This window comes from Epinephelus lanceolatus, chromosome 6 (assembly GCF_041903045.1).
Source record: "Epinephelus lanceolatus isolate andai-2023 chromosome 6, ASM4190304v1, whole genome shotgun sequence".
Classification (NCBI taxonomy): Eukaryota; Metazoa; Chordata; class Actinopteri; order Perciformes; family Serranidae; genus Epinephelus; species Epinephelus lanceolatus.
Genome location: NC_135739.1, coordinates 31604380 through 31632233, shown reverse-complemented (window position 1 = coordinate 31632233; position 27854 = coordinate 31604380). Strand labels below are relative to the sequence as shown.

Genomic DNA, 27854 nt, shown 5'->3' with positions numbered 1-27854 from the left:
TGCATTATCAAAGGATTGATTTAGTGCTCATTATCATTGTACTTTAAACAAAACGTTATGTTTCAATGGTTTATGTTAAGGCCAAATTTACGAGCTGATGACAGTTGTTTCAACTGATGTCAAAATCTTTAAAACTGTTGAAGATCTGCACTCTTAGCAAAGCAATTAACTGCAAATGTGTTTCCATAAAACAAGTTAATGTCACAGCTGTAACATTCAAACACTTAAAGTGTTTTTGTTCAAAATCATTGAAACGCTTCTGGCCATATTAACAACACACTTGTTTATGCCCTTTTGTTTTCATCTGAGAGGAATTTTCCAAAACATAAAATTTAAACAACAAGGAAGTCAATAAATTCATGAGGTTACAAATATTACTGCTCCCGCTTGACGCAGGGAAATTTGTCGACACACAAATAATCATATCATTGTAAAACCCAGCACACACACAGTCACCAATCATCAGACATGGAAGATTAACATGTTGCTAATATTTCTCTCAAAATAAATTGAAATCACTTGGGTTGATTGCAACTGCATGTTATTCATTCAGATAATGATTTCTCTTTTTGAAGGGCAAGGCTGGCAGCCCCGGGGAGAGAGGCCCTCCGGGGAAGAAAGTAAGTAATGTTTAAGTGAAGGCTGAATGTCTCTTTCAGAACTTTAATTATCATCTTCACTTCAGATAGGATAAGCATCATTATGGCTGCAGCAGACAACACAGACTTGTAAAACATTTCCACATCCTCTTTTTACCTGTGATATATATATATAACTTAAAGAGTGTACACCTATAAGTCAACCAAAAGGAAATTGTCATAGATTAAAGAAGACATAATAAAAACATATGTGCATGTAATCTCCCTTTATCAACTGATGTGTGGAGGCGTGAGGTTTTCATTCAGTGTGAATGAACACAGCACAAACATGACTGAAACTTGGCTCCATTTCCTGCTTCTGTACTTAAGAATTCCCATCCTTGTTGAACAGTTATTTTTATGGTTTATATTAAATGAATTGTGAACCAGATATGCATAGAGCAGGACACTTAACAGTTGAAAAATGAACTTGTCAGTGCTCTCTGGTGGACAGAATAGGTAACAGCGAAACTCTTTCTAAGTGATCACCAACATATCTTTTGCAATTTCTCATCACTTCTCCACTGACGTGTTTCAATACTAATATATTTAGCTAATAATGGTCGATGATATCAGCCAGCTGATTTGTTTTTTGGGCTCCTCTTGGATGAGACTTTAACAACCCCAAAGGAGATGTCTTTTCAGCAGCTATGAATACTAAACAGGACACACACTGGCTGTAGTGTCTTGTTTTGGTAGCTTTAATGGGCCATTTTGCCAGCAGACTCTTGTTTTTTTTCTGTTTCTGCCATAGGAGAACAAGATGGATGGTGGTCTTTGTGTGCTTTTGAACTGTGAAAGGATGAAATAACTGATGTTCCACAGATGGTAGAAACATGCAAACAAAAACAGATTCAAAAGCAGATCCATGTGGGCCGTCTAATAGCCAACTGATGGTCATTATATCCACATTATGTTTCTTATAGCGCAGTTTCTTTCATCCATTTATGGCCGGACTTACAAAGGACCGTCCCCAGTCAGAGAAAAGCCCTATCACCTGCATGGTTAATCGATGTTGGACCCAGTTGTTTGGCTTGTGTCGTTTTCCACTGACAAATGAGCTGCTTTCCACTCTCTCTAATCATGTGTCGGCTTAACATTCGACATTTTTGGGTTGTTTGCAATCACTCTTGACAAACACACAAATACACACATAGACATGTGCAAGCCTGTGCTCCTACTCTCTGATATAGCCAACTGTACACCCCACACATGGACATAACAACATGCACATACCCGGGGCCAGTTGTGACCTGCCCTCCTAAGCACATGCTGCTTGAAGTTAAATGCAGATCATCTACCCCTCTGTAGACTTGCCCAGTATTATAAAACTCACTGCTTTGACAAACCTGTTGTATGAGCAGCGTTGGTGTTGTGTTGACCTCTGGACTTATAGCGCCATCTTGTGTCTGATAAAAGCTCCCTCAAAATGCATCATGATGTATATTTCTTTACCATATACATATACCTCTGTGTTCAGTGATTAGAAATCTTTGAGTGATTGTGTCCAAGAATCATGTTGTTATCTGTGATATTAAATCCCGTTAGGTCCAGTGCTGAATGCAATTGTGTAGTTAATGCGGCTGTCAATGATTGTAGTAGTTTTTCTTTTTGTTTCCCTAAAATAGAATAGAAGAAACACTTTCATCACTCTCACTTCCGACAGATACTCTTGGTGGCTCCTGAATATGTTGGCTGTTGGAACACTTAAGTGTTTTTCTTCCTGTTTTATTAATAATTTTGTTCAGTTGATTCACTCTTCAAAGATCCTATTTACACAGCTTGAGACATTTAAAAACGTCATTTTGCAGCTGTATTTCTTTTTCTTTTAGGTCTTATCTACTCAGTGAGTAGAAGCTAAGGGTTATTTAAGTGTGAATTGTCCTGAGTCAGTAGGACTGTCATAACTAGTTTTGTTGGACGATATATTGCCCCAGAAATAATTGCGATAAACAATATTGTCATTTTAAGACCATCTTATGCCTCTCACATAATTATATTAGAATAGCATAATAATGCAAGTACTCCCTTTCAAAGAACAATAAACTTAATTTCCTAAAAATATTAAGACGTGTGGTGGACACGGTTGGTTGCTGTTTATTCCACCATCGTGTTGGCTAAAATATTGGTGTCTCTTATGTAAACCTTACAACAATATTGTATAATATATGGACATAACCTTGATCGTTTTTGCTGACCCCGATAGGTGGATCACGCAGGTCTTAGTGTAGTGTTTCACAGTAGAGTTTGCAAACCAATTTATTGTACAGGTAAAGATGGATGCTACTGAATTCATTACTGTCTCATCAAACTTTGGCACTTTGGTTGCAATGCTTGGAAGAACCAGCTATCTCTCACATGCAAAAACAATGTCGTCCTCTGTCAGCGTTGGACTAAATACTGTTTCAAATTAGAGTGTCTTGTCTAAACTTGGCAACGTAATGTTTGGACTGCAACAAAGAGATCTGACATTGCAGGAAAGCCAATCCACTTGTGTTGCATCAAAGGGTTTCTGTGTCTGTAGGCATTATGCAGCACTGAAATATTAGACTCAGCCATCATGTTTGTGGTTATGTTGCTAATGATGATAATAGTAATGATGAGAAGAGGACCGTGGCCAAAGCTGAGCTTTCTCATGCTTGTTTTCTGTGATTACACAAATGAATGACTGAGGCTATGCTGAGCTCATGACTGTGTGTGTTTCCAGGGTAAACCAGGTATCCCAGGCAGTACCGGGGAGAGGGGACCCCATGGTGAACCAGTGAGTATGCTGTCTTTTGACTGTTTTAGGAAACTGCAAACAAACCACACATTGTGAGCACTCTCTTGTCTGGAAACTATAATGAATCGTTATTCTTAAAAAGTTTCAAGAGGAAGAAGCTGTCAGGGTTGAAATTATTAACACTTCGGAAGCTCTGATGCTGCTCATTAGGAAAAAATGAACTGTTTGAGAGGGAAAATTAGGATTTGTCTTTGTGTATTGCTTTCTCTCTCTGTGTTTCTCACACCTTTGCGCTCCATACCTTGTTCCTCCCTTCTTGGATTCTTTCTCAAGTTCTTGATTCCCCTGGAAATCAGCCGACCCCTCGGGGACATTAGGAATGTCAAACAATCAGATTGATTCAAATATTTATTTGGGTAGGAGGTTCCAATAACACCAGAGGCACAGTTTATGTTATGGGTCTCATCTTGCCTTTGGCTTGTCGTCAGTTTTACTTCTCCACCCTCAGTTTTCTCTACTCTACAGACTTAAACATTTAACTGTGTTTGTTTTCCTATTATATGCTAGAGTTTTGTATTATGTTTCTCTGTCTTCAGTTTTAGTTCCAGATTTACTCTATCTAGTAAGTCTAATAATGAGATTATTGTGTCATTAAGGTGTCTTATGATGATTTTTCTTGCAGGGACCCAAAGGACCTCCTGGAGAGGCTGGACCTGATGGAGAGCAAGGACCTGAAGTACTTTTTATTTAATATTTGTTACTATATAACAAGTCATTATTAGGTTTTTTTGTTGTTTATAGTTGACATTTTTATGTATGCTATGCAGTATAAATTAAATTTGACTCCTGCCCTTTGTTTCTTATCTTTGCAGGGTGGGCCTGGTGCGGAGGGGGAACAGGGTGCCATCGGAGAGCCAGGGTCAAAGGTCAGTACAATGTCAGCATTTTTTTTGCAACCACTCCTCTCACCCCTGCTTCTTAGAAAACATTTGTCATGTGGAGCTTCAATCTCTGTCACCCTCCAGCATTGTGAAAAACTGTGACCTTGCTCAGTGAGTTTGGACTTGACCTAACTGTAGCCTCAGGTGAAACAGCAGCTGGTTGTCAAGTCTAACACTGCCTCAGTTTCAAGTATCAGTGGTTGGAGTAAGCTTGGGAGTGTGCATGCACATATTAGTGTGTCTTGACCTCTAGACAGCACCGTGTTGTGTTTGTGTCCCTGCAGGGGGATGTTGGGCTGCTGGGAGCTGAAGGGGAGCAGGGACAGGAGGGAATGAGAGTGAGTAACTGCAAACATCCCACTAATCCCTTCCTTCCTTCTGTTTGGGTAAATCTAACCCAGTCGTATATTTACTCCCCCTCATTTTGACGAGGATGTCTAATCCCGAACCAAAGAGAGCAGAGTGATGGAATTGTTTTGGTCTGATGGACTATATAAATAGCACTTGGACTGCCTGGGTGTCATCTTACTATTCTGTCCACAGAATTAGATTCAGCATTCTTTACCAAGGTTGCTTCAACATCAGACCCACAGTGCAGTTTTTACTTACTCCATCTTAGTGGGTAAAGAATGATTAAAGAATTTAGATGATGTCTGAGAAATTGTCCATTCTGTCAGCAGGAATTGTCTCTTGTCTGACTGTCCTGAGTAGGACCAAAGAAATCTGAGATCATCTGTGATTTATCTCCTCAATACAGATGTTCAGAAGACTGTGTCTTTTTTTGTTTATTAGTCATAGAAATTGTGATTACAGTGGGGATTTTTTTTTAAGTCATCTTGTCTGTATCATTTTGCAATGAACATTACATCACAGTTTCTTTTGTTTCATGGCACATGTTTTAGAGGGTTACTTGCTTCTTTCCTTTTATATAACAAATAAATTGTCTCTACAAACTTGACATGTTAAACCTAATCTGGGCACAATAAATTGGCTTTCATGCGTGGTCATGTGGCCACACTAGTCAAGACAGTTGAATCACTCCTAATTCTTCAGAATTAATCTCTTCATTACAAACCTTCGTCCCTGAACTTCTTGTTCAGCCCCTTCAAATAATCTCTGGACTAAAAGAAAAAAAGATCCTGTTAATGTGTCCTACTTTCTTTCATAGAAATTAAAGGTTACATAACACCCCCTCAAAGTCTTGTTTTTGCTGACCTCCTGTGGTTTACCTTTTCACTTTGATGCAGTGATGTACAGGTGTTCTTCAGGACACAGTGACATCACTGTTCAGTGTGTTTACAGGTTCAACACAGCAAGCGTCTGACCACACCCAACTACACACCCATCAGTGATGCTGACTGTGGTCAGAGCAGCCTTGAAACTTTCAACCACAGAGGGCAGTGAAAGACTGCTTTTCAGCCTGGTGTTAAGATTCTCTGTAACTTTTACATGTTCCCCTATTATGACTTTGACAACTGCAATGATGATCAAGCAAATCAAGCATGTTTTACAACTGCACTGAATACATCTATAATGAGTTGGTTTACCCACATTATGAAAACACATTTTCTCATGTACTTTAGTGATTTTGACTTGTGCAGATAGTTTTACTGTATTTTAGGGCTGTCAGAATGAACTTCGCTATTTGAAAACAATTGGAATTCTTGTAAAAATAAGCATATTCGAAGTTGGAAACTAAGGTTCGAATATTTAAAAACAAACAAACGGCGCTCTACCGTGCATTAAGAGATGTTTTTTGGGGAAATACATGACTGTCGGAGAAGCCCCGTTTACAAACAGACCTACAATCCATCTCCTCTCCTCTCCTCTCCTCTCCTCTCCTCTCCTCTCTCTTCTCAGCGGAGGGTGCCCTGTCAGCCCTGCGCTGACAGTGACAGGGCGCATCTCTTTAATCTGAAGTGACAGCCCGTTTGCTCATGCTTCGGGGTCGTTCAATAGAGTAATTGCAAATAAATATTGTTTTAACTATTGAAATGTTCACAAGGGCTTTCATAAATTCCTACAATGTTGCGGCACTGCCGCCTTTGCAGGTTAAAAGTTAATGACAGTAACTTGAAGTGAGGAGGAGCAACACATCTCCGGCTGCGCAGCTGGGTTGGGACAGACACTGCTGTGCTGACAAGCCGGAGACGCTCACTTTTGCATGTGATGCAAAATATTAAAATAATGTCATTATAACACAAAAAATATAAAAATGAGGTGGTAGGCCTAGGCTATAGTCTATACCAAGGAAACATTTGAATATTATTCGAATTTTTAACATAAAGAACATTAAAAATTCGAATCTGATTTTGGGGGAAGATTGACAGCCCTACTGTATTTGGCTCAGGATTTGAGATCCTAACATCATCAGCAAAGGCTCTTACAGAAACAGTGTTCCTGTTTCTGGGGATGCTCCACACACAGAATCTGCCATTACAGAGAAAATAACACTGTCACAGTTCTCACAGTTGATGTGTCACTGTTTTCAACATTGAAGAGATTTTGTTGTAAATATTGATGTGTTTATAGGGTCTTCCCGGTCCCCCTGGTGAAGACGGCCCACAAGGAAAAGATGGAGCCAAGGTAAACATTGCAACATTTGTTTTGGTTCGTCAAAGAGAATAGTTCAGGATTTTAAAAAAGTTAATTCAAGTCATATACTGAATAAACCACAATACAGTAAGAACACCAGATCCACTTAATTTCACATTAGATTTGAATGGGATAAAAGGTCTAATGAAAATGATGAAAATGTAAGTATTTCACTAAAGCTTTGTCTCAGCGTCTGAACACCTCAGGTTGTCTGACCTATTGACCTCTCTTGGTTGGTCATTTCAGTCTTACTAAATTATAATTTAACTGTTTTCCCTGGTTGTCTGCCTCTCTTTCTCTGTGTCCTTCACACTGTCAGGGTGAGCCTGGTGAGCATGGGCCAATCGGAGAGCCAGGGGACAAAGGAATAGAAGGAGACCCTGGGCCCCCAGGACCACCCGGAGAGCCTGGGAAACAGGGCTTCCGTGTAAGTTTATTTAATGTTTCCAAACTGGCCAGGTACAACAATTTGATTAAAATAACCTTTGGAGGCAAGTAACAGAAGTTGCTGCCTTTATTGACATTCTGATTGACTCAGAAAAGACGCACTTGCGTGAAGATAATGTAAAATGTAGATTTGAATAAAAGATCTGGTAGATTCAGTTTGTGACAGGAAAGATAAATCCTCTAGTTTTTCAATGTAAGCATACAGCTGATGGAACGTGGCAAAATAAGTCACACCTACAGAATTTTAGATACTTTTAACTAACAGAGCAGATTACAAAAGTACTCTGAACCAAATATTTCCTTTGTATCCCAGTAGGGGTCAGCCTTCTCTTCAACAAAGCCTTTTTGCTATTTGGGTAGTAAAGGGCACTATTTTATAGAGTGTGAATGCAGGACAGATGTCACTCAAAGGCTCCTCTAAGCGTTTGTTTGTTTGTTTTGAGATACAGATCCAGATTTATTTAAAGGGGGCAGGAAGGTAACAGGTGTCAGGAAGGAAGGTGGCTTCAGGGCACACATACAAAGCTCTGAGAAAGCAGTACTGCCCAGTTTACAGACATGTAAACAGACAAATTTGGTTAAAGTTTTGAATGGCATTGCGGGCAACATGCTACAACATCTGGGAACAAAATCTGGGAATTTCTGGGGAAGAAACTTTAATATCAGAATCTGTAGGTTGGTGTTTATAAATCATCAGATGCGGTTATTAATGTCTCTAATTGCAGAATAGGTATATAGTGTCTGTACTAATCCTTTAATGGGTGTCCTGCTACAGGGGCCGGAGGGAAAACCAGGGCCCCAAGGGAACAGAGGACGGCACGGAAAGAAGGTAAGAACCTGGTTCATCACCACTTTCCCTCTTAAGTATGTTTTCACAGTCAAACAGCGGGAAGCAAGAGGACACAGGGCAAGTAACTGCAACCCGCATTAAAGACAAATAGCCTTTAGAGCTAGTTGTTTTCTTGCTGAAGGTAAGTTACACAGAAGGGGTGGTTCCTGCTGTCAAAAGGGCCTGAATGCTGACTTTTAATTTAGAGGATATTCTCCATACTTGCTTTTTGTCAGTGTTGCTATTTCTTATGTCCTAGTCACATTCTGTCTCTTTCCAGGGAGAGAGAGGTCCTCCAGGTCTTGCTGGTGAGATTGGCGCACGAGGAGACATCGGCCAGCCAGGCGAGCCTGGGCTTAAAGGTGCCAGGGGGACCCGAGGCACACCAGTTAGTTCCCATTCTTCCTTTCTTTCCTCTCAGTTAGAAGAATCTGAATCAGACTGAAATCAAGTTCAGTAATCCCCTTTAGTTCAAAATAATGTCAATATCTTTTTAAATGTGTTGTTAATGTTTTTTTATTGTTAAAAGAAAGAAAAAAAGTCTGAGAAAATATTAGAAATGCTACTTTTTGATGTGTTGGTGTTGGAGTTTAATTGACAGTAGCTGGCAGGCTGCCAGAGTGCTGGGTTGCACCGTAGGGAAGGAGAGACAGAGTGAACAAGACTGGCTGTAGCTTACATGCCATGGGCTGACAGCATGATGTTAGTGTGTGTAAAAGTAAGGACCACACCAGCATGTTACTGGACTAAAGTGACGTGACATGTAGGTACATTTACAAGCTGATTAATGGTTCGCTAACTAGCTATCTAGCCTGCAAACTGATGTGTGTTGATCCTTGTGAGTTCAGTAAGAGGGAGACTTTATCAGAATAGCTAAGATGGGTTGATGTTCAAAGTCTGTGGCTCTTGTACTGTGTAGCTGGTTGCTGTTGAATTAAGAAAAACATTTGGGGCGCCATTGTGAAACTGAAAAATATAACATATACATTTCTCCCTTTTTGATCTCATGCATGTACTCAGATCGAGTACATGCATGTATTATTAGTATGTTTAATGTGTAGGGAATGCTGCACCCCCAGTGCTGGTTGTTTTCTGTTCTCAAGTTGTTCAAAATATAGCAAGACATCATATTTTGTTATTAGGATCTATGTGCAAAAAAAAAAAAAAAAAGACCCAGTTAGATTTATGTAAAAAGTAAAGTATTTCTCAAAATTGCCCTTATACTCAATATATAATTTTGCATTGAATTATACCTAGTACTAAATATAATTTAATTGCACATTAATAAATCCCCCTTTTTGTGAATTGTAGTTAGAAGGTTTCTGATTGTACACTATGACAAAAAGCTGTATGATTTTTTTTTAAGAGTTTTTGAGGGGAAAGCATCAAATGCCCATCTTTGTTCCAGGCCTGAGAGAGAGCAAGAGAAGACAGGAAAAGCCAAGAGGAAAGCACCCATTCTTTTCTTCTTTACAGGGGAAGGCAGCTCCCTTCTCAGCAAAACCACTAAGACCGTGTTGTGATAGCTGTGGAGAAAAAGATTTATATCCCTGCCGTAAAACAACTCTAGGCACAGGATTCAGTTTGCATTTGTGTCTGTTTGAGGCCAAGGTTATATTTAGCTGATCCAGCAAAACAAACACAGCTAGGACTGATTCACTGTCTTATTTTGTGTGCATTTTCTGCATTACTTCCAGGGTCAGCCTGGAGTTATGGGGATAGAGGGGCAACCAGGACTGGCAGGATACACAGTGAGTATCTCCTATCTAGATTTACAAGAACAATTCGCCGATATACACATGCGTACTCTACAGTTCGTACTGGATAGTTTTGTAAACCCTGACTGGTCTGAGTTTTGGCTCAGCATATCCCACTAAGCTCACACTTATTGGGGACATATTTTAGAGAGAGAGATTACTAAATTATCTAGATAACTTTTTAGAAAATCTGGGAGTCCTCCAAATCTAGCACATGGAAAGTAAACCTAAACTGATGAGGTTTATCCATCAAACTTAATCCTGCTTAGAGGAACTACATCCAAGCTTCAGATACATATCTCGACATAGCTTTTGGCCAATGTGCTGCAGACATCCTCAGTTTAAGTCTGGTGGAGGACACATCATCCCTGCCATTCTTATATTTCCTATTTCTTTTTACTGTTAATTATCCAATGAATGCGAAATACCAGGGGGGAAAAACACCACACAAATAACCACAAGAGCAAAGACAAGCGATGGAATTGAACATGGTGAAGTGTACAAGAGAATTTTTCCAGGCGACTCCACAGCCCAGTCAGTGCCAACATCAGTGGGTTTAGGTTGCATAACTTGAACAGGGCACCTCAAGTTCATTTTGTCCCTTTTCATGAATGTGTATGGGTGTGTATGAAGGCTCTCAAACTCAGTCACACTTGACTCAGGTTGCTGACTGATTTCTGAGTCTGAGCCAAAAACCAAATGCTCAAGTGACAGAATGTAAGAGCTTCTCTACAAAGACTTGTGTTTATATTAAACAGTTCTGTTTAATATGCTGACAGCAGAACTCTGTTTCTCCAAGAAACATGCTGTAGCCAGTAGAAGTATGGCAGCTTGGTTAGCTAGAATAATCAGCTTTCTTTTTTTTCTTTTTTTTTTTTTTTGTTTTGTTTTGTTTAGGGTCACCCTGGCAAGCCTGGGCCTATTGGACCACCAGGGCCTAAAGGTGAAAAGGTAACATGATACCTGAAATAGTGTGTGAAATATAATTATTTCAGTGTTTGTGTTTTTTTGGTGAATTGTACTTCAATTTACTGTCTGGTTGCAAATTCTGATGTCTGCATACATGATTGTGTGTGTGTTCACTACATTCCAGGGTTATCCAGGCGAGGACAATAAGACCCCAGGACTGCCAGGGCCCTTAGGTGAACCAGTAGGTCTTGCTTTCCTTAAAACTCTCCTTTCTGATCCCTAACACTTCTCGCTCTGTTTGGTCCAAGCCATTTAAATAGTTAATCCGCCTGATTTTAGCACCACGTACACTCATATTTTCATCCCACCAGACTGACAATGTATCAATGTTTCTGTTCTGTCAAGCACATGGACCCTGATTATCAACCTGTGTGGCTCAGATCTTTTCTGTTCATTGCAGGCTATGAACTCCTTCATGGCAGGAGTATGACCAAGCTAAAAATGTCCGACAAGGGTTTTTACACATCTGGGTTAAACTTAATCTTAGCTTTGTTTGTGTTCTTAAATTCACCCATAATGAAAATAGAGGTCTCGCCACAGCACTTAACACAAATGCTCTATTGTTAAAACTGGAACAGGCTTCAATACTGTGCATTTATACGAACATTTGTGTCTTTGACAAGGACAAGAGCTTCAGTGAGGGCCATTGCTCACCCTAAGTTACCTCAAGGATTCTGCACCCAAGGAAACAAAGTCATTCTTAATATCAAAAGAGGATCAGGACATATCAAAGAGTCTTAGCAGCTTGGGAAAGCTCACATTTCTTCAGTGCCATGGCTCTTATGCACTTGGAGACACATTTCTCAGCCATGGACGTGACCACTGAGAGGGGCCAACATAGCGTGAACAATCAGGGTTACTGGAAGTCTACACAGGTGTAGATAGCAACGTACCATACAGTATGAGTAGTATTGGATTATCAAGTTGGCGCAGTGTTGGAGTACATACCATGAGCTGTACAATGGTAGCCTGTGTCTCCCTAAAGGCCCGACCAGGATTAGCTGAAAGTAAAGGTTCAAGGTGAAATTACGCCTTTCCATTTGACTCCAGTAAAGATCCAGACTCATAGGTCACATCGACTCAATATGTTTCATGTGTGTTGGCCTGAGAAGCAACTCTGTTTTTAAGTAGCGGTAGGGCTCAATTGAAGCTTTGTGGGTATAAACGAAGGCATGCACGTACAGTATGTGTGTTCATGTGCGTGCATCTGTGTCTACACAGGGGGCCCCGGGAGAACGAGGGGAGCGTGGAGAGCCAGGGGATGAAGGATATCAGGTAGACAAAACCATTAAATCAACATCAGACATATCACACAGTCACCACTCCATGTGCGTGTCTACTGGATTGTTGTTCATATGCTTTTGGCGCCTCATTGAAAACTGCTCCGCTCAGTTACTGTAAGGGCAGACCACACATGTTGGGGAGGATTACCACAGTCCCAGCAATAAGGCTGCGGAAATCTGGTGTTTTTGTCACTTCTTGCCTCTCAGGATCAGGATTCTCAAGAAGTACACCACACATTCACAGTGCAAGCAAGTTGGTATATGGGTTACTCTATTTTGAACAGTTGGTGTTTTTGTTAGGCTGTGAGTGGGTCTGCAAATGTGGTCTGCAGCTACAACATTTTGAACAGAAAAATACAAAACCAGTTTGATTTAGCTGATGATAACAGTACACAGTTTGTGTCTTCACTTCCCAAATGTGTTATCCCCATATTTCTCTGTATATTCTTGTTTGTTCTAATTAGGACAATTATTATTTTAGAAAATTACCAAGATGCTTTAGATCTCCCATCATCCTTTTTAAAATCAGTAGAATTGTGCCAGACCCTCTTAGGACCTTGCGTATTTCCTAATATAGAGTAACTCTTTATGTATCTACTTGTGTGCCTGATGACAGTAGAATTAGTTTTACTGCATCTTTCGTATGACGCTTTTAAGTCATTAAGTATTGTATCTGATGGCCCCAAATTGTTGGGTAACAGTTGTGTAACTGTTGTAAGTTCCTGCGACGAATCACCAGTGATAATCCTTGACCTATTTTCAGTTCCAACCTAGGATCATAGTCATAAAAACTAATGGTTGGTTTGGCAGTCGTGTCATCATTCCCCAGATTTCCATTGAAAACCCTAATAGGTCCCTCTTGGCATTCATTGTTATTCATTCAAGTGCAGAATTTATGGATCCTGTTTAGTAAGAGCCACCTGTCATGATAATATACATACAATAAACCTGGCTTAGAAACTATGCTATTCATGCTATGGAGCCTGTAATTGAGTGATTTTCTTTACTGCACATGGAAACGTTGCTTAAGACAATGCATTTAACATGGCTTTGGGCATGATGTTCATCCTGTAGTTAGAATTGGGAGATGACATTCACATGTGAGGTCTCTTACACATTTGAGACCTGACATAGATCGAGAATCAGAGAGAAACTGTAATTATACATTATAATGTGTTTCAGGGTCATATTGGTGTCATTGGACCTCGTGGAGCTGTTGGACCACAAGGCCCACCCGTAAGTCAGTCAATGTCTGTAGTACAACAGCTAGCTTTGACACACTTTTGGAACATGCATTCAAATCACCATAGCGGTGGTATTGTACCATCGGTGAAGCACATGAAACAGTGATGTAAAATGATTGAAATTGATGGGCTGAACAAAATAAAATACTTGAAATTGCGCTGTTCTTACAGCCTTAACATTAGAGGGGCTAACATGTGAAATGTATTAAATGTGTTTTGCCTAAGGGTGGCACAAGAGTAGGTTATAGAGTCATTTAAATCTGAGGGATTATGAGGGGAATTATGAGCTAAGAATGCTATTTGGCTTCATGGTGTGTCCACAATGGATGGACTCAGATTAAGAAGCAGCATAAAGTGTTATTCTGTTCATCCTATTACTGTTAATGATTTGACAAGCTTGTCATCCTTAATAATGTTGTTTTCCTGATTATATTTTATTTGCATTATTTCCAGAGATTATCATATAAACAAAGCATGGATTTATGTAACATATCCGTGTTATTGTTCGTGTTTGTTTTTCTCTGTTCAGGGATCACCAGGCCTCCCTGGAGAATCAGGCCCAAAAGGAGAGATGGGAGCTCCGGTGGGTCCATGCAAATCCCCATAGCAGGAAAATCACGTACATTGTTTCATTCAGTATAAAGTAAAGAGTGTAATAGTGTGATTACACGTGGTCTCCTTCCTGAAAATAAGATGGTTTCAGCATCAGATTGTTTCTATAGGCTGCTGTTTTTGCACTGATTCAGGGTTTATTCTTAACAAAGCCAGTACATTTATTAACGCAGCCCTGTTCAGCAACTGCCAGCAGGGTTGGGTTTGATTAGTTGGGCTGGCTTTATAAATGACACTTTGGATAAATGAAAATTTTTCTGTTTGCTGTCAGAATGAAAGACCAACCACAAACATTTGGCAAAAGCACCATTTTTTTTCACCTGTTACTAGATGAGCATGCAAGTAATACTTTGAGCTGTTTTTTAGGGCCAATCCTCTGTGGTTGATGATTTCATTCCAGCTGTGGTGGAAGTGTAGCAAAGCATAAGAGGCAAAAATTCAGCTTCCCTCTCTGCTATCAGAAACCAGGTGGTAGAAATAGGCTTTGGTCTACAGAATGATGAGTGGAATGCAGCTATGGAAATACAGCAAGTTTTCATGGTCACCCTGACTGCTTAATTCTGCTCATCTGAGTTGTCTTTTTAGTGATGTTTTGATAGATTTGAAGATAATTTACCTTTGTTCTTCCAATCATTAAATAGCTTTAGAATACAGCCTAAATTCAGGCAGCTGGCATCAAAGCAAATATCCTAAAACTAGCTGTCCTAAATTGATAGGTTTTTGCTTTCTTAGCTGTCAAGTTCTTCTGAGTTCTCAATCTTGTCTCAGGCCTTCTGATTACATAAATTCAGTTCCCCTGTGAAACAGTCTAAAGCCTCCTTGATCAAGTTCCACACAGCATTTTTAGAGTTGAAGTATTCACAGGTTTCTAGATACCACTGACTTTCTTACGTGTGTGAAACAGCTTGTATGTAAGTGATTATATAACCAGTTCAAATAGTATGGGAGTATTTCTGTTGATTAACTTAACTTGGCTTGAGTTAAAACTGAGCTTAAGCAATGTTGTCACATGCAACATATAGACCCATGTGTTAGGAAATATAGATGATTTTACAGTCTGCCAGGAAACAGTGGAAACTTTTGGGATCTGCTGTATTTCTGTGTCAAATTTGTGGCTTTGGTAAAACATCCCTTGAGGGATATCTCTCTTAGACTATACACACTGTACATATGTGACTGTATCAGGCCTAGAGAGGAAACATGAAAAGCAAAAAGATTTCAAAAGCTTTCCAAGGAAAGTCTGATTATTCTAAGTATAGTATGAGTTTATAAAGTTTATGTAACGAAGCATGATAGCATAATCTCGAATATGCTGTTTTTTTTTTAACATAAAGCAGTGAAGGCTTGCTTGTTATTGTTGTGCCATATATTTCACTTCGACACTTCAGTCTGATTTAAAGTAATGCCATTTGAGGTGTGAAATATACATGTAAAAAGACAGTTCACTGCAAAATCCCAAAAAACATACTTTTCCTCTTACCTGTAGTACTGTATTATCAATCTAGATTGTTCTGGTGTGAGTTGACGAGTGTAGGAGATATCGGCTGTAGAGATGTCTGCCTTCTCTCAAATATAATGGAACTAGATGGCACTTGGCTTGTGGTGCTCAAAGCACCAAAACACATTTGAAAAACTCAGCAGCAATGTATTTTTCCAGAAATCATGATGCAGTTACTCAAGATAATCCACAGATCTTGCTGTGAGCAGTTTCATGCAGGAACTATTTTCTATCTACCGCACTACACCCACTAACCGTATGACCGTGCAGAAGGGAGCATGCATCTTCTCACCTGGAACCACTGAACCAGCTAACGTTACAGCTCAGTCAAGGAGGACGCCATTATTGTTTACATCACATCTTGCACTAGCACAGGTACGAGCCTCTGGTCCATGAAAAGATGCACACTTCCTTCTGCAAGGTGACACAGTTGGCGGGTGTAGTTCAGTAGAAAGAAAATAGTCCCTATATGAAACTGCTCACAACATGGTCTATGGATTATTTTAAGAAACCAGATCATGATCTCTGCTGTTGAGCTTTTTCCAATTTATTTATTATAATTATTTTTGTCACACCATAAGTCGAGTGCCATCATGGTCCATTATATTTAAGAGAAGGCAGACATCTTTACGGCTGATATCTCCAACACTTGACAATTTACACCAAAACAATCTAGGCTGATAAATAGCACCGCAGGTAAGAGGAAAAATATATAATGCTGATTTTGGGGTGAACTGTCCCTTTAGGAATTAAGTATATTTCTTTGACTGTCTGAAGCAAAGTATAGAAACAGTTCTGAACTTGAGTTCTCCATAAAACTTATATAAGATGTGGTCTTTAGAATTTCTGTTCTTCATTGAGAGGCAGGTAAGATATTTTATCTTGTGTGTTTTTGTGAATGCTCATGTATGCTTTATTGCTCTTGTGTTTGTTTAACCAGGGCTCAGCAGGAAAGAAAGGTGCGAGAGGGCTGAGTGGAGCTCCTGGCATCGAAGTGAGTACAGTATCAATTCACTTCAACCAAATGTGTGGTTGAGAGAGACAGTAGCAGTATCACAATTAAGAGCATGTTCCCCTGTGATTATCTGTGTGATGATACAGCTTGGCATGGGGGACACAGCTCAGTACCTTCAGCATCATCAAAGTATTGCATGTTTAAAAATGGTTACCACTACTGCATAGACAGAAAGGAAGGAGAAGGCAACAGAGATAATGAAAAGATCACATAACTTAGAACGCCTTAGCTGCTCTCCATTATTAGTTTATGTAATGCTCCAGTGTTTGCCATAGAATATCAGCTGCAACAGTGTCCTGTTTCCTTTAGATGTCTAAACATTTCAATCTGTAACTGGCAAACTTAACTGGCAAACTTTATCAATCTGCAATTGGGTGCTGGCAAAAGTAAAAAAAAAACTCCTGGCAAATAGTGTTTGGCTGAGGTCTGCAGGAATGCATCTCTTTGTCAAGAGCAAATATTTCATTTGAGGAATTAGGCTGTAGAAATCCGGTGTGATAAGAATAGTTATATGGTGCTCATCATAAGTCTGTGAATGCCCCAGGCTGAGATTGAGATTGAGTGACACTGTCACTGTTTCCAGGGGCCAACTGGTTTACCTGGACTCGTAGGATTAATGGGTTACCCAGGGTTGGATGGTCCCCCAGGACTGACTGGCTTACCAGGATTTCCAGGAAAGAAAGGACGACAGGTAATCAGTGACAATATCACGTATCAGGTATAGCATTGTTAATACCAGCATATTTGGTTTAAGTAAGTTATTTGATTTGTTGGCTCTTTTAGCCAGTCATATGTTTGTTAAACATAAAAGGCAAAGCTTGGTGATGAGTATTAATAATGTCTTTCAAGACAGAGATGATTGAGCTTCGTGGATTTGACTTTTGTTAAACATTATAGACACAAATGGGTCACCCAAATCGTGATGAATCAAAGTGGAACTTTGGAGGTTGGGTTCACATATGAAAATTATGTAGCTGACTATGTGGCTGCACATATTAACCTAGATATATGCTATGTCTGAAAACATCCTTGCTTGGCACTGTAAATGTAGGTCATAGAAGGAGTCAGAAGATTTGCTTACATAACTGAACCTCTAAGAGGACCTACATTGTACTTATGGCTAAATCTCTATAGCAGACTTGTGGTCTGCATTAGGAGAATATAATGATACACCCTCTACGTTTCTTTTCCCCCTTGGCCACCCTCACCTTTACCTAGCAAAGAGCTTGCTTTTACAGATTTCTCTTGTCATTTGCCCCATTTATGTCAGAGGCACATATGAATTAAATCTCCATTGCCCTGTGGATTGACTAAATATAGTCTAGAATTAATAAAGCTGTGTTATAATTACCTATAGAAAGTGGACTGGTTGAATAAGCTGTCAGGTGAAAACAATCAGCAAACAAAAAAACACTTGATCAGCTGAATGCTTTTTGTTTATAGCAGCATTAGAGTGCCTCAGGAGACACCATATAGACCTCACTACCCATTCAGCCATCATGCTCACTTGTGCCACATTGTCCCAATAGCACATTTCATTTGACTGCATCTGAATGCTCAGAGCCTTCTTTTTGAGCTGCTACCATCTGTAGATTTGAGACGGAAACATACGGCTGAGATTGACAAATCATTAAATGCCTTGTTTGATTTGATTGGCTTCTCCTGGTTGCGACACAGTGGGTTTATCCAAATAAGCGTGCAGCCAGAGTGGATCGGGATTTCAAGCATGAAACGTCTCTGTCCTTTCAGCCAAGTGTTGGAAAGCAAAGTCCTTTTTGTCTGGATTTCATTTACATAATGTTGTTTTGTAAAAGTCTTCCAAGTCTAATTTTGGCCACTGGGTTTTTTTTTTTTCCCCAAAACTTTGAGTGCAATGATGCGGTTTCACGCTGGCAGAGTAAGTCCCATAACTCCACAGCTCCTAAATCACACAACAAACCTTGTATAATTTTCAAAAACAATACACTTGCTGTAAATTGTGAATGTATGTTTATTTTTTTATCCAGAGAGACCTTTTCTTATATGTGAGCTGTTTTTGGAGATTTTTTTGAGCCAACAGTCTGCCTCAGTAATCTAGAGAATTTAGTAAGTAATTTTAAGTACCTGGGGCTGTCCTAGCAGGAGAGGTGTGCAGGAAATTTATTTCAGTTTAACACTACTTCCCTCCATAGTAGGAAAGATACTATAATATGGCTTTCCTCTGCTTCTGCTGGCAGAATCTTTTTTGTCCTTGTTCGTCATTATTCCCATAATGATTGTCAATAATCTTCTTATTCATCGTTTTCCTCATTATCTGATGCATACTAATTCATATTCACTTTGCCAGTTGGATGCATTTGCACAGTTTTAGGGGAAGACTGTTTTTTGTTTTTGTGTTGTTGTTGTTGTTTTTTTAAAAGATTTTGAGCATTTCTTCTTTATTGGACGGTGTATTATAGAGCAACAAGAAAGAAATGCAGTGGAGATCATCCTGTGAAAATAAACTGACAAAGTTTTACCAAAAACTCAGAAACCAGAAAGTTGTTTTTTCCTGGAGGCTTGTGCTTTTGGGTCAGCTGTTCAATAGAAGAAGCATTCACATTTGATTACATCAGGAGACTCTGATGTAAACTAGTTTGTATCAACAACCCTGGAAAACAGTGGTCTCCTTAAGCTTTTTCTTATGCAAGGGTTTCCCAGCACCTGCAGGTTGGGGGTTCACCCAGTAAACCTGGTTCCTGACTTATCTGCTCTCCTCACAGTGATCGAGGAGCAGAAGCCATTTGTGAGGCGACAACCCACTATCAACCCCAATATCACTTCTTCCCTTCTGCCTCGCCACACTGCTGATGGAGCAGGAAACCGCTGTGGTCTGTGGTGTGAGAAAACACCTCAGTGACAGGCAGTCAGTTTTATGGGTACACTCAAGGAGCACACTGTCAAGAAATATTATAACCAGGAGAGACCAGCAGACTTCAGCACTGTGGTTCACAGCTATGACTGTACAATGAATTTGGAAATGTATTTGGAGATATTGAAATAAACATTGGAAGTGAAATATTGAAAAGAATTCCAGTAATGAATCAATTGTCATTATGAATTACACACTCTTATTTTTTTGCCTGTGTTTGACAAAGCTTGCCATTGACTGTTGAAAACTTTCCCCTTGGGTGCATTCAAGGATACTCAGCCATCAGAAGTTTGAGTGTCACTGTTTAATAGCAACCTTTAGATGCAAGAAACAAATTTTCACTGTCCTCTTCATATTATCCATGTGCTTTTTTTCAACCACCATTATGAGTCTTCATGAACCTTTTAACCTTCAGTGATCCTGAAAGGTTTTTGGAGCCGTGTCGCCATGAGTGGGGTGTTGTTTTTGTTTATATCTTGTGTAAAAGAAAACAGTACTATATTTGAATATAACCATACTCTTTATTTGTCATTTTGATTTGACATCAAATTTTATTGATACCATCTTTGGTGTGCACTCAGGGTCAGAGGGGCTCAGTGGGACCAGAGGGACCTGCTGGACGTCCAGGTCCCCGGGGAGAGATCGGACTTCCTGGAGCACTTGGAGAAATAGGACCGCCTGGTCAGAAGGTGAAAATGATAATAAATACTGATCTAATGTATTCTAAATTTCACAATTTACGAAACGTTTTTGTAAAATGTGCCAACTTTTTTTTATTTCCTGACCTTTGTTTGTTCAGGGAGAACTGGGCCTGCCAGGGGACAGGGGACCCTCAGGATTCAAAGGCTTGGAGGGGACTACAGGTGACCAAGGCAGGAAAGGTGACCTGGGGCTCAAAGGACAACCAGTGAGTATATTAGGCATATATTAGGCATATGACAATATGAAAATTTGATCTTGCAATTATCCTGGCTATAATAATTGCGATTCACGGTAATATTCTGATAACCATCAAAATATGCCTGACACTCCTTAAATGGCACTGAAATATACTGGAATCACATTACCAACATTTTGTAAAGAAACCAGTATTTTTATTGCATCACAGATGAGACGTTCATCTTTTTTAGTGAACATCCTTTTCATCGTCATATTCTGTGTGAAACCTGTTCTTTATTCTGCCACTGATGTTTCCATGTAACGGTTTGTTTCTCAGATTCATACATTTTTCATTAATGGTCTTTAAAACGGCTTTGCACATAACACATCCTTTTGTATTGCTGAAGTCCTAACAGTTTTAATTGATACCATCCAGTTGGCTTTACATTTTTGATGCCTCTCTAAATATAGCTTCAGGGGTTCAGGTCGCCCATCTGTGGGTTTAAAAATGTGTGTGTCTGACACTTTTCCACCCTGAGTAGAGTAACAAATTATCTGGGCGAGGCCAGGAATGGAAACATTGTGCCTGGTAAGGCCAAGTTATGTAAGATCCTCACCCTCCAGAGACCCGAAAAAGAGGTGCTCCACTTCACTTATGTAACTCCTCAAAGAAGAAGGAAAAAAAAAACAGAATTCAATCCCTCACTCTCCCCTCTCCCCGCTAGTTTCCCCTATTGATGCTGGTGAAACAGAGAGCAGACTTGGGCCCTTGGGTCAGATCCCTTTACACTTTTCAGTGAATAGAGTTTCTCGGTCAAAGTCTCTGGCTCGAAAGCGGAGCTGTCTAGAGGATGTGTATGACTGGCTGTACAAACATGGTGACTGCCACCCTGGATGACAGACAGTGCTCAGACACAGAATAGGGTACAGACAGCAAATCTCACAATGTGTGTTTCCAGGAGGGTGTGTGAATGTGGGATGGGGTGACTGTAGATCCAGAAATAAAGTCCTCTGTGTGCCCCAGTTCTCTTGAAATAGAAAAGGACATTTTTAAAAGGCCAATTTACTTTGTTTTCGCTGTGTCTGGAGCTGTAGGTATAAAATGGGATTTTAAAATTATACCATCACTAACACAGACACACACACACACACACACTCTCACACACAGTATACTCTTACTTATGATGTGATGTGTTTGTCAAATGCATACTACACATGACAGTGACAGTGTGTAAAAAGCAAAGCTCCTCTGTAGCTGTGATGTGATTGTCTTTTCTGCCAATAGGGGGAACCTGGAGATCCGGGAATGGTTGGTTTGCAGGGCTTTCCAGGGCCGGCGGTAAGTGTTGTCACAATACAGGAACTTTGATACAAGAACATCAATACAATACCATTTTTGATACCACAAAGAAAACTTGACATTGAGGGCATAACATTTTTTATTAAAGATCAATATAACGAAGCCACAACATCACAACGACAACTTTTCTTTTCTTGGTTAGTAACAGAGAACATCAGAATGATTGTAGTAAACATTAACAATTAGAGATAGTGAGAAAGTGTACCAGTTAAAAAATTAAGTATTGAAACCATTTCAAATATTCAGAATTGTTATGTATCGTAAAATCAATATTTTTGTCAACACTACCTCGAGCAGATTGTGCCTGTATAATGACACACAGGGAATGACCTCTTTTTCCTTCAAACAGGGGCCAAATGGTGATGGAGGATTTAGAGGCTTCCCAGGCCCAAAAGGTCCTTTGGGCACTCTGGTAAGTTTAATAGAAATTGAAACAGTAGACACATCACAGTGCTTTCATTACTGCTGAGATTCAGATGCCATTAGTTGAATGGTATTGATAAGAATACAAAATCCTGAAATACGCAAACTCTGTGACGAACACGCGCTTTCTGTTGCCATCTCTTAAGACACCCTGAAGTCCTAATGGGATACGTTGTCACAACCTTGTCAGCAGTTTCACTTTTGGGAACATGTCAATTCAGACACACATGTTTATTTACCCTCAACCCTGCTGTTTGTTTTAGGGATTCACTGGACCTGTAGGCCCTGAAGGAATGATGGGCCCAGTGGGAAAACCTGTAGGTTTCTGTGTGCGTGTGTGTGTGTGTGTGTGTGTTTAGAATAGAAGAGAGATATTCTTAAACATTTAATTAAAAAAACAGTGTAATATCTGGCAGTATGCTTATTAAAGTTAATAAAGAGTGGGATACAATACTGTAAATGTTTTCATGTTGTTACGTACTTTTTCCACAGGGGCCAAGGGGTCCGAAGGGAAGCAGTGGCGAAATGGTAAGATGTGATTCAAACCAGTAACCAAACACTGAAAACTCTGTCAGACTGAGTATGATAATGATTTGTATAACATATGATTACATGCCGATATAACATGTTATTATATCATGATTATACTTCACTGAAGAGTCAGACTTGAAAATTCCTCACAGAAAAAGGCCTTGTTGGGCCAGTTCTCATGGCGCCACCTCAGAGCAGATTGTTGGTGTAAAAAGAAAAAAAGAAAAAAAAAAAAAGATCTACTGTAGATGACAAAGGCTGTGTTTAAAGATGCCTGAAAGCTAGCTGGGGTTCAGTGCTAGTTGTGTTTATACGACTGTCCTTACGTGACAGCATATCGGTATGGCTGAGTCATATTGAAAGTAGCTGTTTTCACTGTCTCCCGGAGCTCACTGTGGGGCCCTACAGTACTCTCAGACCCTCTTGTGTAAACACTGTCGAGGAAATGCCTTGTCAAAATGTTAGCATGGCAAACCGCAGTGCAATCCCCATATTCACTTATATATCCCTGCTCCCACTCTGTAATGTAAACTGTAGTAAGATTCTCAGTGTAGCCTAAATGCTTCTGCAGTTTACACTACCACACACAAGCAGACTGTGGGCACAATGGCCCGTTTATTATAGTCTTTTCTCAAACACTGATGATGTCAAATATGTGCATGCTCTCACATATTGACGTGAGCTACCTGAAACCACATGAGCCCAGCTGCTCAAAGTAGCTGCAATAGAACAGTCAGCATGTCCAATTCCTGCTACTATTCCTCCCAGCATCACTGACAAAAGTGAAGGGAGATAATAAATTATGGTTCTGCAGTTGCTCCTTATAAGTCCACTCTGCTCACTGTATGTCAGTAATTCAATACACATTCTTTTTAAAGCCCTCAGCTGGTAATGTGGTATTCATGTAGGGTTTAAGAATATTCACATTGGCTGCCACAGTACAGTCTTAGGCTCTCCAGAGCAAACAGTACGATCAGAATACATGATTACTACATCATTTTAGCCATGTTAAATTTTCTATCTCACACTTTCAGGGGCCTCAAGGACCACAGGGAAGTCCAGGACCTAGAGTAAGTGTTAATTTAATTATCACATTTCAGCTTTATACTAAACATGCTCTGTAACAATGAAGTTCTGTAAAATTTCTAATTATGATGCGTAAAGATGAGCTTTAGTGCAGGCAGACATATTAAGTTTGGGCAAGGATGTTTAGAAACTCTGGAAAGAGGACACTTGGGATGACTGGTGGCATCGCCATACAATCAAACAACACAACCAAACAATCTCAGATGTCAAATGCTTTCTTTATACATATTGAAATACGAAGATTAAAGCTCAGTTCAGACCAGAGATTCGCAACGAGACAAGTTCAAACAGGCAGCTACTTGCAGTGCGTCATTCTGCAACTTTCTGAAAACCTAACAGTTCACACCAATGCAACTAAATGAAGAAATGTATCATGTCTGTGGAACAACTCTCTGTACTTCTGTTCTGATTTCCAGCTTTTTGGGCTTATTTTGTAGTTGATATTTGTAGCTTCTTAAAATATGAATGTTCACACTGCTGCAACTTTTCTCTGCAACGTTCTAAAACGGTTTTGTCTCATTGAATCATTGGTCTGAACTGGGCCTAAAGGCACGCTAAGCACCGTTGGGCGTCACTTCTGTTTACGTTCAACAATGTTATTGAACACAACGGAGCTAGCTCGCGTGAGACTGTAAGACATGGGCACCGCGTTCATGTGTGTGTGCTTGCTTTTGCTGGTCTTGTGCTGGCTGGTTGGCGCAGCCTGGACCAAAATGTTTTTGTTGCCATTTGCGGAGCCTGGGCTGCCTACAAAGACCGGACTTTTTCACAGCATATTCAGAGGACATGTAGCTAGCGGCTCGTGAGGAGATGTTTTCTGTATGTGACAAAAACATTTCAAGCCTAGGAAAACTTAGAAAGCCTTTAAAGACTGTTCTATTCCAAATGTATTTGTTCAGTCCAGTTTAAAAAATTACAGTACGAGTACCAATACCAATACCAGTACTTTTAAAGTGATTCTGATACTAATAGAGTACTTCATTTGACACTTTTTGTTTCTACTTCATTTGATACCCTTCATGTGAATGGAAGCAGTCAGTTATGTAAATTGCCACCAGACGGCACAGGTGTGTAGTATAACGTTTTGTTGTTTGACGCTAAACTGCTTAATCCATCAAATACACCCCGCTCAACTTCACTGCACTGCAGACTGCAAGAGTTGTAGCTGCTGAAGTCATAGGCCAATTGCACATCTTATTAAAACAAGCAATGCTTGTGGTGATTGGCTGCCAGCAATATCATACAAAAAGTCAAGTTTTTTTCTTTTTAGTTCTGGGTATGAAATGATCAAATGCAGGTATCTTTTGACTGGAGAAGTTTCAATACTACTTGGTACTTGCCCATTTCAGTCGATACCTTAAAGGTATGGAGTACCTATACCCAGCCCTACTGTTTGCCCACTTAAACATCCCTCTATAATGTATTACACATGGATTACTAGAAAGTGAACTGACACCAGCCGCAGTGGGCTCATTTTTCACTGTTACTCATTTTGTCTTCTTCTCTCTTCCGCCTTTAGGGACCCCCTGGTGCTCCAGGTCCAACAGTAAGTGCTTTCCATCAATAAAATAGACAGGTAGACAGAATCAGCTACTGTTGAATGAGTCCTGTGTTGAGTTTCATGTAAAAGACATAAGGTTTGGGACATAAAGGTTCAGGGACAATTGTCCAACTCTTGGGTTATTGATTTTAAAAAATATATATTTTACTTTTTTCATTCAGATTTTATTGTAGATTTTCAATGACAAACACATCAATATACTTTTTGCTTTATTTATTTTTAAATAAACATTACAGGAGCAGGCAGCATGGTGGTGTATTCATTAGCATTGTTGCCTCACAGCAAGAGGGTTCCCGGTTCAAACCCCCAGTCGAGGGTTTGTGAGGGCTTCGAACCCAGGGTGGAGGAGTCCTTCTGTGCAGAGTTTGCATGTTCTCCCAGTGTCAGCGTGGGTTTTCTCCGGGCACTCCCGGCTTCCTCCCACAATCCAAATTGGCCATAGGTGTGAATATGAATGTGAATGGTTGTCTGTCTCTCTGTGTCAGCCCTGTGAAAGTCTGGCGACCTGACCGGGGTGTACCCCGCCTCTCGCCCAATGTCAGCTGGGTTGTCAGCCCCTCACGACCCTCAACAGGATAAGCGGCTACAGAAATGAATGAATTACAGGAACAGAAACCATGGTTGAAACCAGGAGTGAATATTATGAGTCCCAAAATGACCTTGGCATTATTTATATATTTGACTAAACCCTGTATCCTCATCCTGTTGTTCTTAATTTCAGTCTGCCTGGAAAGTAACCCTGTCTTTGTTTCTGAAACCAAAGCTTTGTGACTGTCAAAGCTTCAATAGACTTTTTCCAGAAATAGAGAAAAAACAGCAGAGCAAAGCCAGGATGTGGTAGAGCCAGGAGAAGCATTTTTTATTTTGCGCATTTGCTAAACTATAGACAAGCCAACAAATCATCCATGTCAGTGATAAGACGTGCAAGAAGAACATTTTCTTTCAGTAGCATTGGCGGAGTAGATCCATGATCAGCCTGTTCTGGCACTGTTATAGAAACCCTCCTCACATCTTGTATCCGTCATAACTTGTGGATCAAGTGTAGCTCTCTGCTATCTGACTGACCTTTTCCTGCTCAAACATTTCTAAGAACCAAGGAAAACAACTATATCAGATGCCTTTTTTTGTTGACACACATTATGTGATAACTTTAGTGTTTATGTTGAGTGGAATGTGTTATTCTTGCCCCTACTGAAGTCAGGAATGTCCGGGTTTATTGATGCAAGCCTTATTTCACTGCTTGTCTCTGGTATTAAAGTGTATTCTTTTTCTATTAAAGTTTTCTCTATAAACTGAACGTGTATTGAAACAGCCATGTTTTCTATAACCAGTGAAAAAGCCTATGGATTAAAATCTCTCAGTTAAATAATAATCAGGGGGGCAAATCTGTTATGTTTTCATTAAACTGATAAATATGTTGATTTTGAATCCACAGAGGCAGATATATGATGACTCAGCAGACTACGGTTTATCTGACTCTAACAGTGCCCTCAGGACAGAGGTAAGGAACTAATACACTCAGTCAGTGGACAGGGTGGATGTGTGGATTATTGCATGGATAGGAGATAGGTTTTCAGATGGACAGACTAATGAATTTGTTCTTTACAATTTCTGTTTTGCACTTTTTGTCCATATTATAACTAGAATGAAGACATAAAATGTATAATCTTGGGGTCTGACAACTTTGTTTTTGTCATTAACCAGAGTTTCCAGAACACAGAGATGAGCTTGCCAGACCAGAATACGGAGATACTCAAGACTCTTCGTTACCTAAGCAGCGTCATTGAGAGCATCAAAAAGCCTTTGGGCACGAGGGAGAACCCGGCTCGTGTCTGTAAAGATCTGCTTGACTGTCATCGCAAGCTCAGGGATGGTGAGAGTCTCATCCACCTGATACTGAAAGAATGGGTTGGCAGGGTTTTAGATGTTTGTATCTACCTTTTAGTGAATACTTGTCTTGCTCTCCCTGTCTCACTAACTCCCCGTCCTTCCTTTGAACTGGGGACTCTCAGGTTGGTTCTGGATTGATCCAAACTTGGGCTGCACTTCTGATGCCTTCAAGGTTTTCTGCAACTTTACCGCAGGAGGGCAGACCTGTTTACATCCAGTGGCCTCTAATAAGGTAACACTGAAGTATTGTCCCTTGGAGGTTTTGTTGTAGCTTTTTAAAACACTTGCATTGTATTGTATTTATCCTGTTGTGGTTATAATAGCAGACTGGTGATATTCTTATCCTGCTCTTTGTCACAGATGGTGTTTGGAGTAGGGAAAGTCCAAATGAAGTTTCTCCATTTACTGAGTACTGAGGCCAGCCACAGCATCACTCTCCACTGCCTAAATAATCCTCCCTACGGCACCACAGACAGCTTCAGCTCGACTGCATCCCCACCGCAAGAGAACACCACACTTCGTTTTCGTGGCTGGAACAAACAGATGTTTGAGAAAGACACACTACTTGAACCACATGTGCTACAAGACGAGTGCAAGGTAAGGAGCAGGACAGAGAGCACATTCGAATCAATCTGAACTTTTTCAATGTGATATATGAATCACTGGAATGATGTTTCTCTTTTT

General features: G+C 40.0%; 1 protein-coding gene across 1 annotated transcript in view; it reads left to right on the top strand.

Moving 5' to 3' along the window:
• col24a1 (collagen type XXIV alpha 1) overlaps window positions 1–27854 on the top strand; it is a 116576-nt gene that overhangs the window by 87255 nt on the left and 1467 nt on the right. The window contains exons 31-59 of the mRNA XM_033621642.2: window positions 576–620; window positions 3346–3399; window positions 4043–4096; window positions 4233–4286; window positions 4586–4639; window positions 6834–6887; window positions 7216–7323; window positions 8119–8172; window positions 8453–8560; window positions 9870–9923; window positions 10827–10880; window positions 11023–11079; window positions 12120–12173; window positions 13364–13417; window positions 13955–14008; window positions 16476–16529; window positions 17134–17241; window positions 20022–20129; window positions 20240–20347; window positions 21605–21658; window positions 22029–22091; window positions 22366–22419; window positions 22595–22630; window positions 23668–23703; window positions 25239–25265; window positions 26716–26781; window positions 26985–27153; window positions 27293–27402; window positions 27531–27767. Coding sequence (XP_033477533.2) covers window positions 576–620; window positions 3346–3399; window positions 4043–4096; window positions 4233–4286; window positions 4586–4639; window positions 6834–6887; window positions 7216–7323; window positions 8119–8172; window positions 8453–8560; window positions 9870–9923; window positions 10827–10880; window positions 11023–11079; window positions 12120–12173; window positions 13364–13417; window positions 13955–14008; window positions 16476–16529; window positions 17134–17241; window positions 20022–20129; window positions 20240–20347; window positions 21605–21658; window positions 22029–22091; window positions 22366–22419; window positions 22595–22630; window positions 23668–23703; window positions 25239–25265; window positions 26716–26781; window positions 26985–27153; window positions 27293–27402; window positions 27531–27767 — 2142 coding nt within the window. The remainder of the gene's footprint in view (window positions 1–575; window positions 621–3345; window positions 3400–4042; window positions 4097–4232; window positions 4287–4585; window positions 4640–6833; window positions 6888–7215; window positions 7324–8118; window positions 8173–8452; window positions 8561–9869; window positions 9924–10826; window positions 10881–11022; window positions 11080–12119; window positions 12174–13363; window positions 13418–13954; window positions 14009–16475; window positions 16530–17133; window positions 17242–20021; window positions 20130–20239; window positions 20348–21604; window positions 21659–22028; window positions 22092–22365; window positions 22420–22594; window positions 22631–23667; window positions 23704–25238; window positions 25266–26715; window positions 26782–26984; window positions 27154–27292; window positions 27403–27530; window positions 27768–27854) is intronic.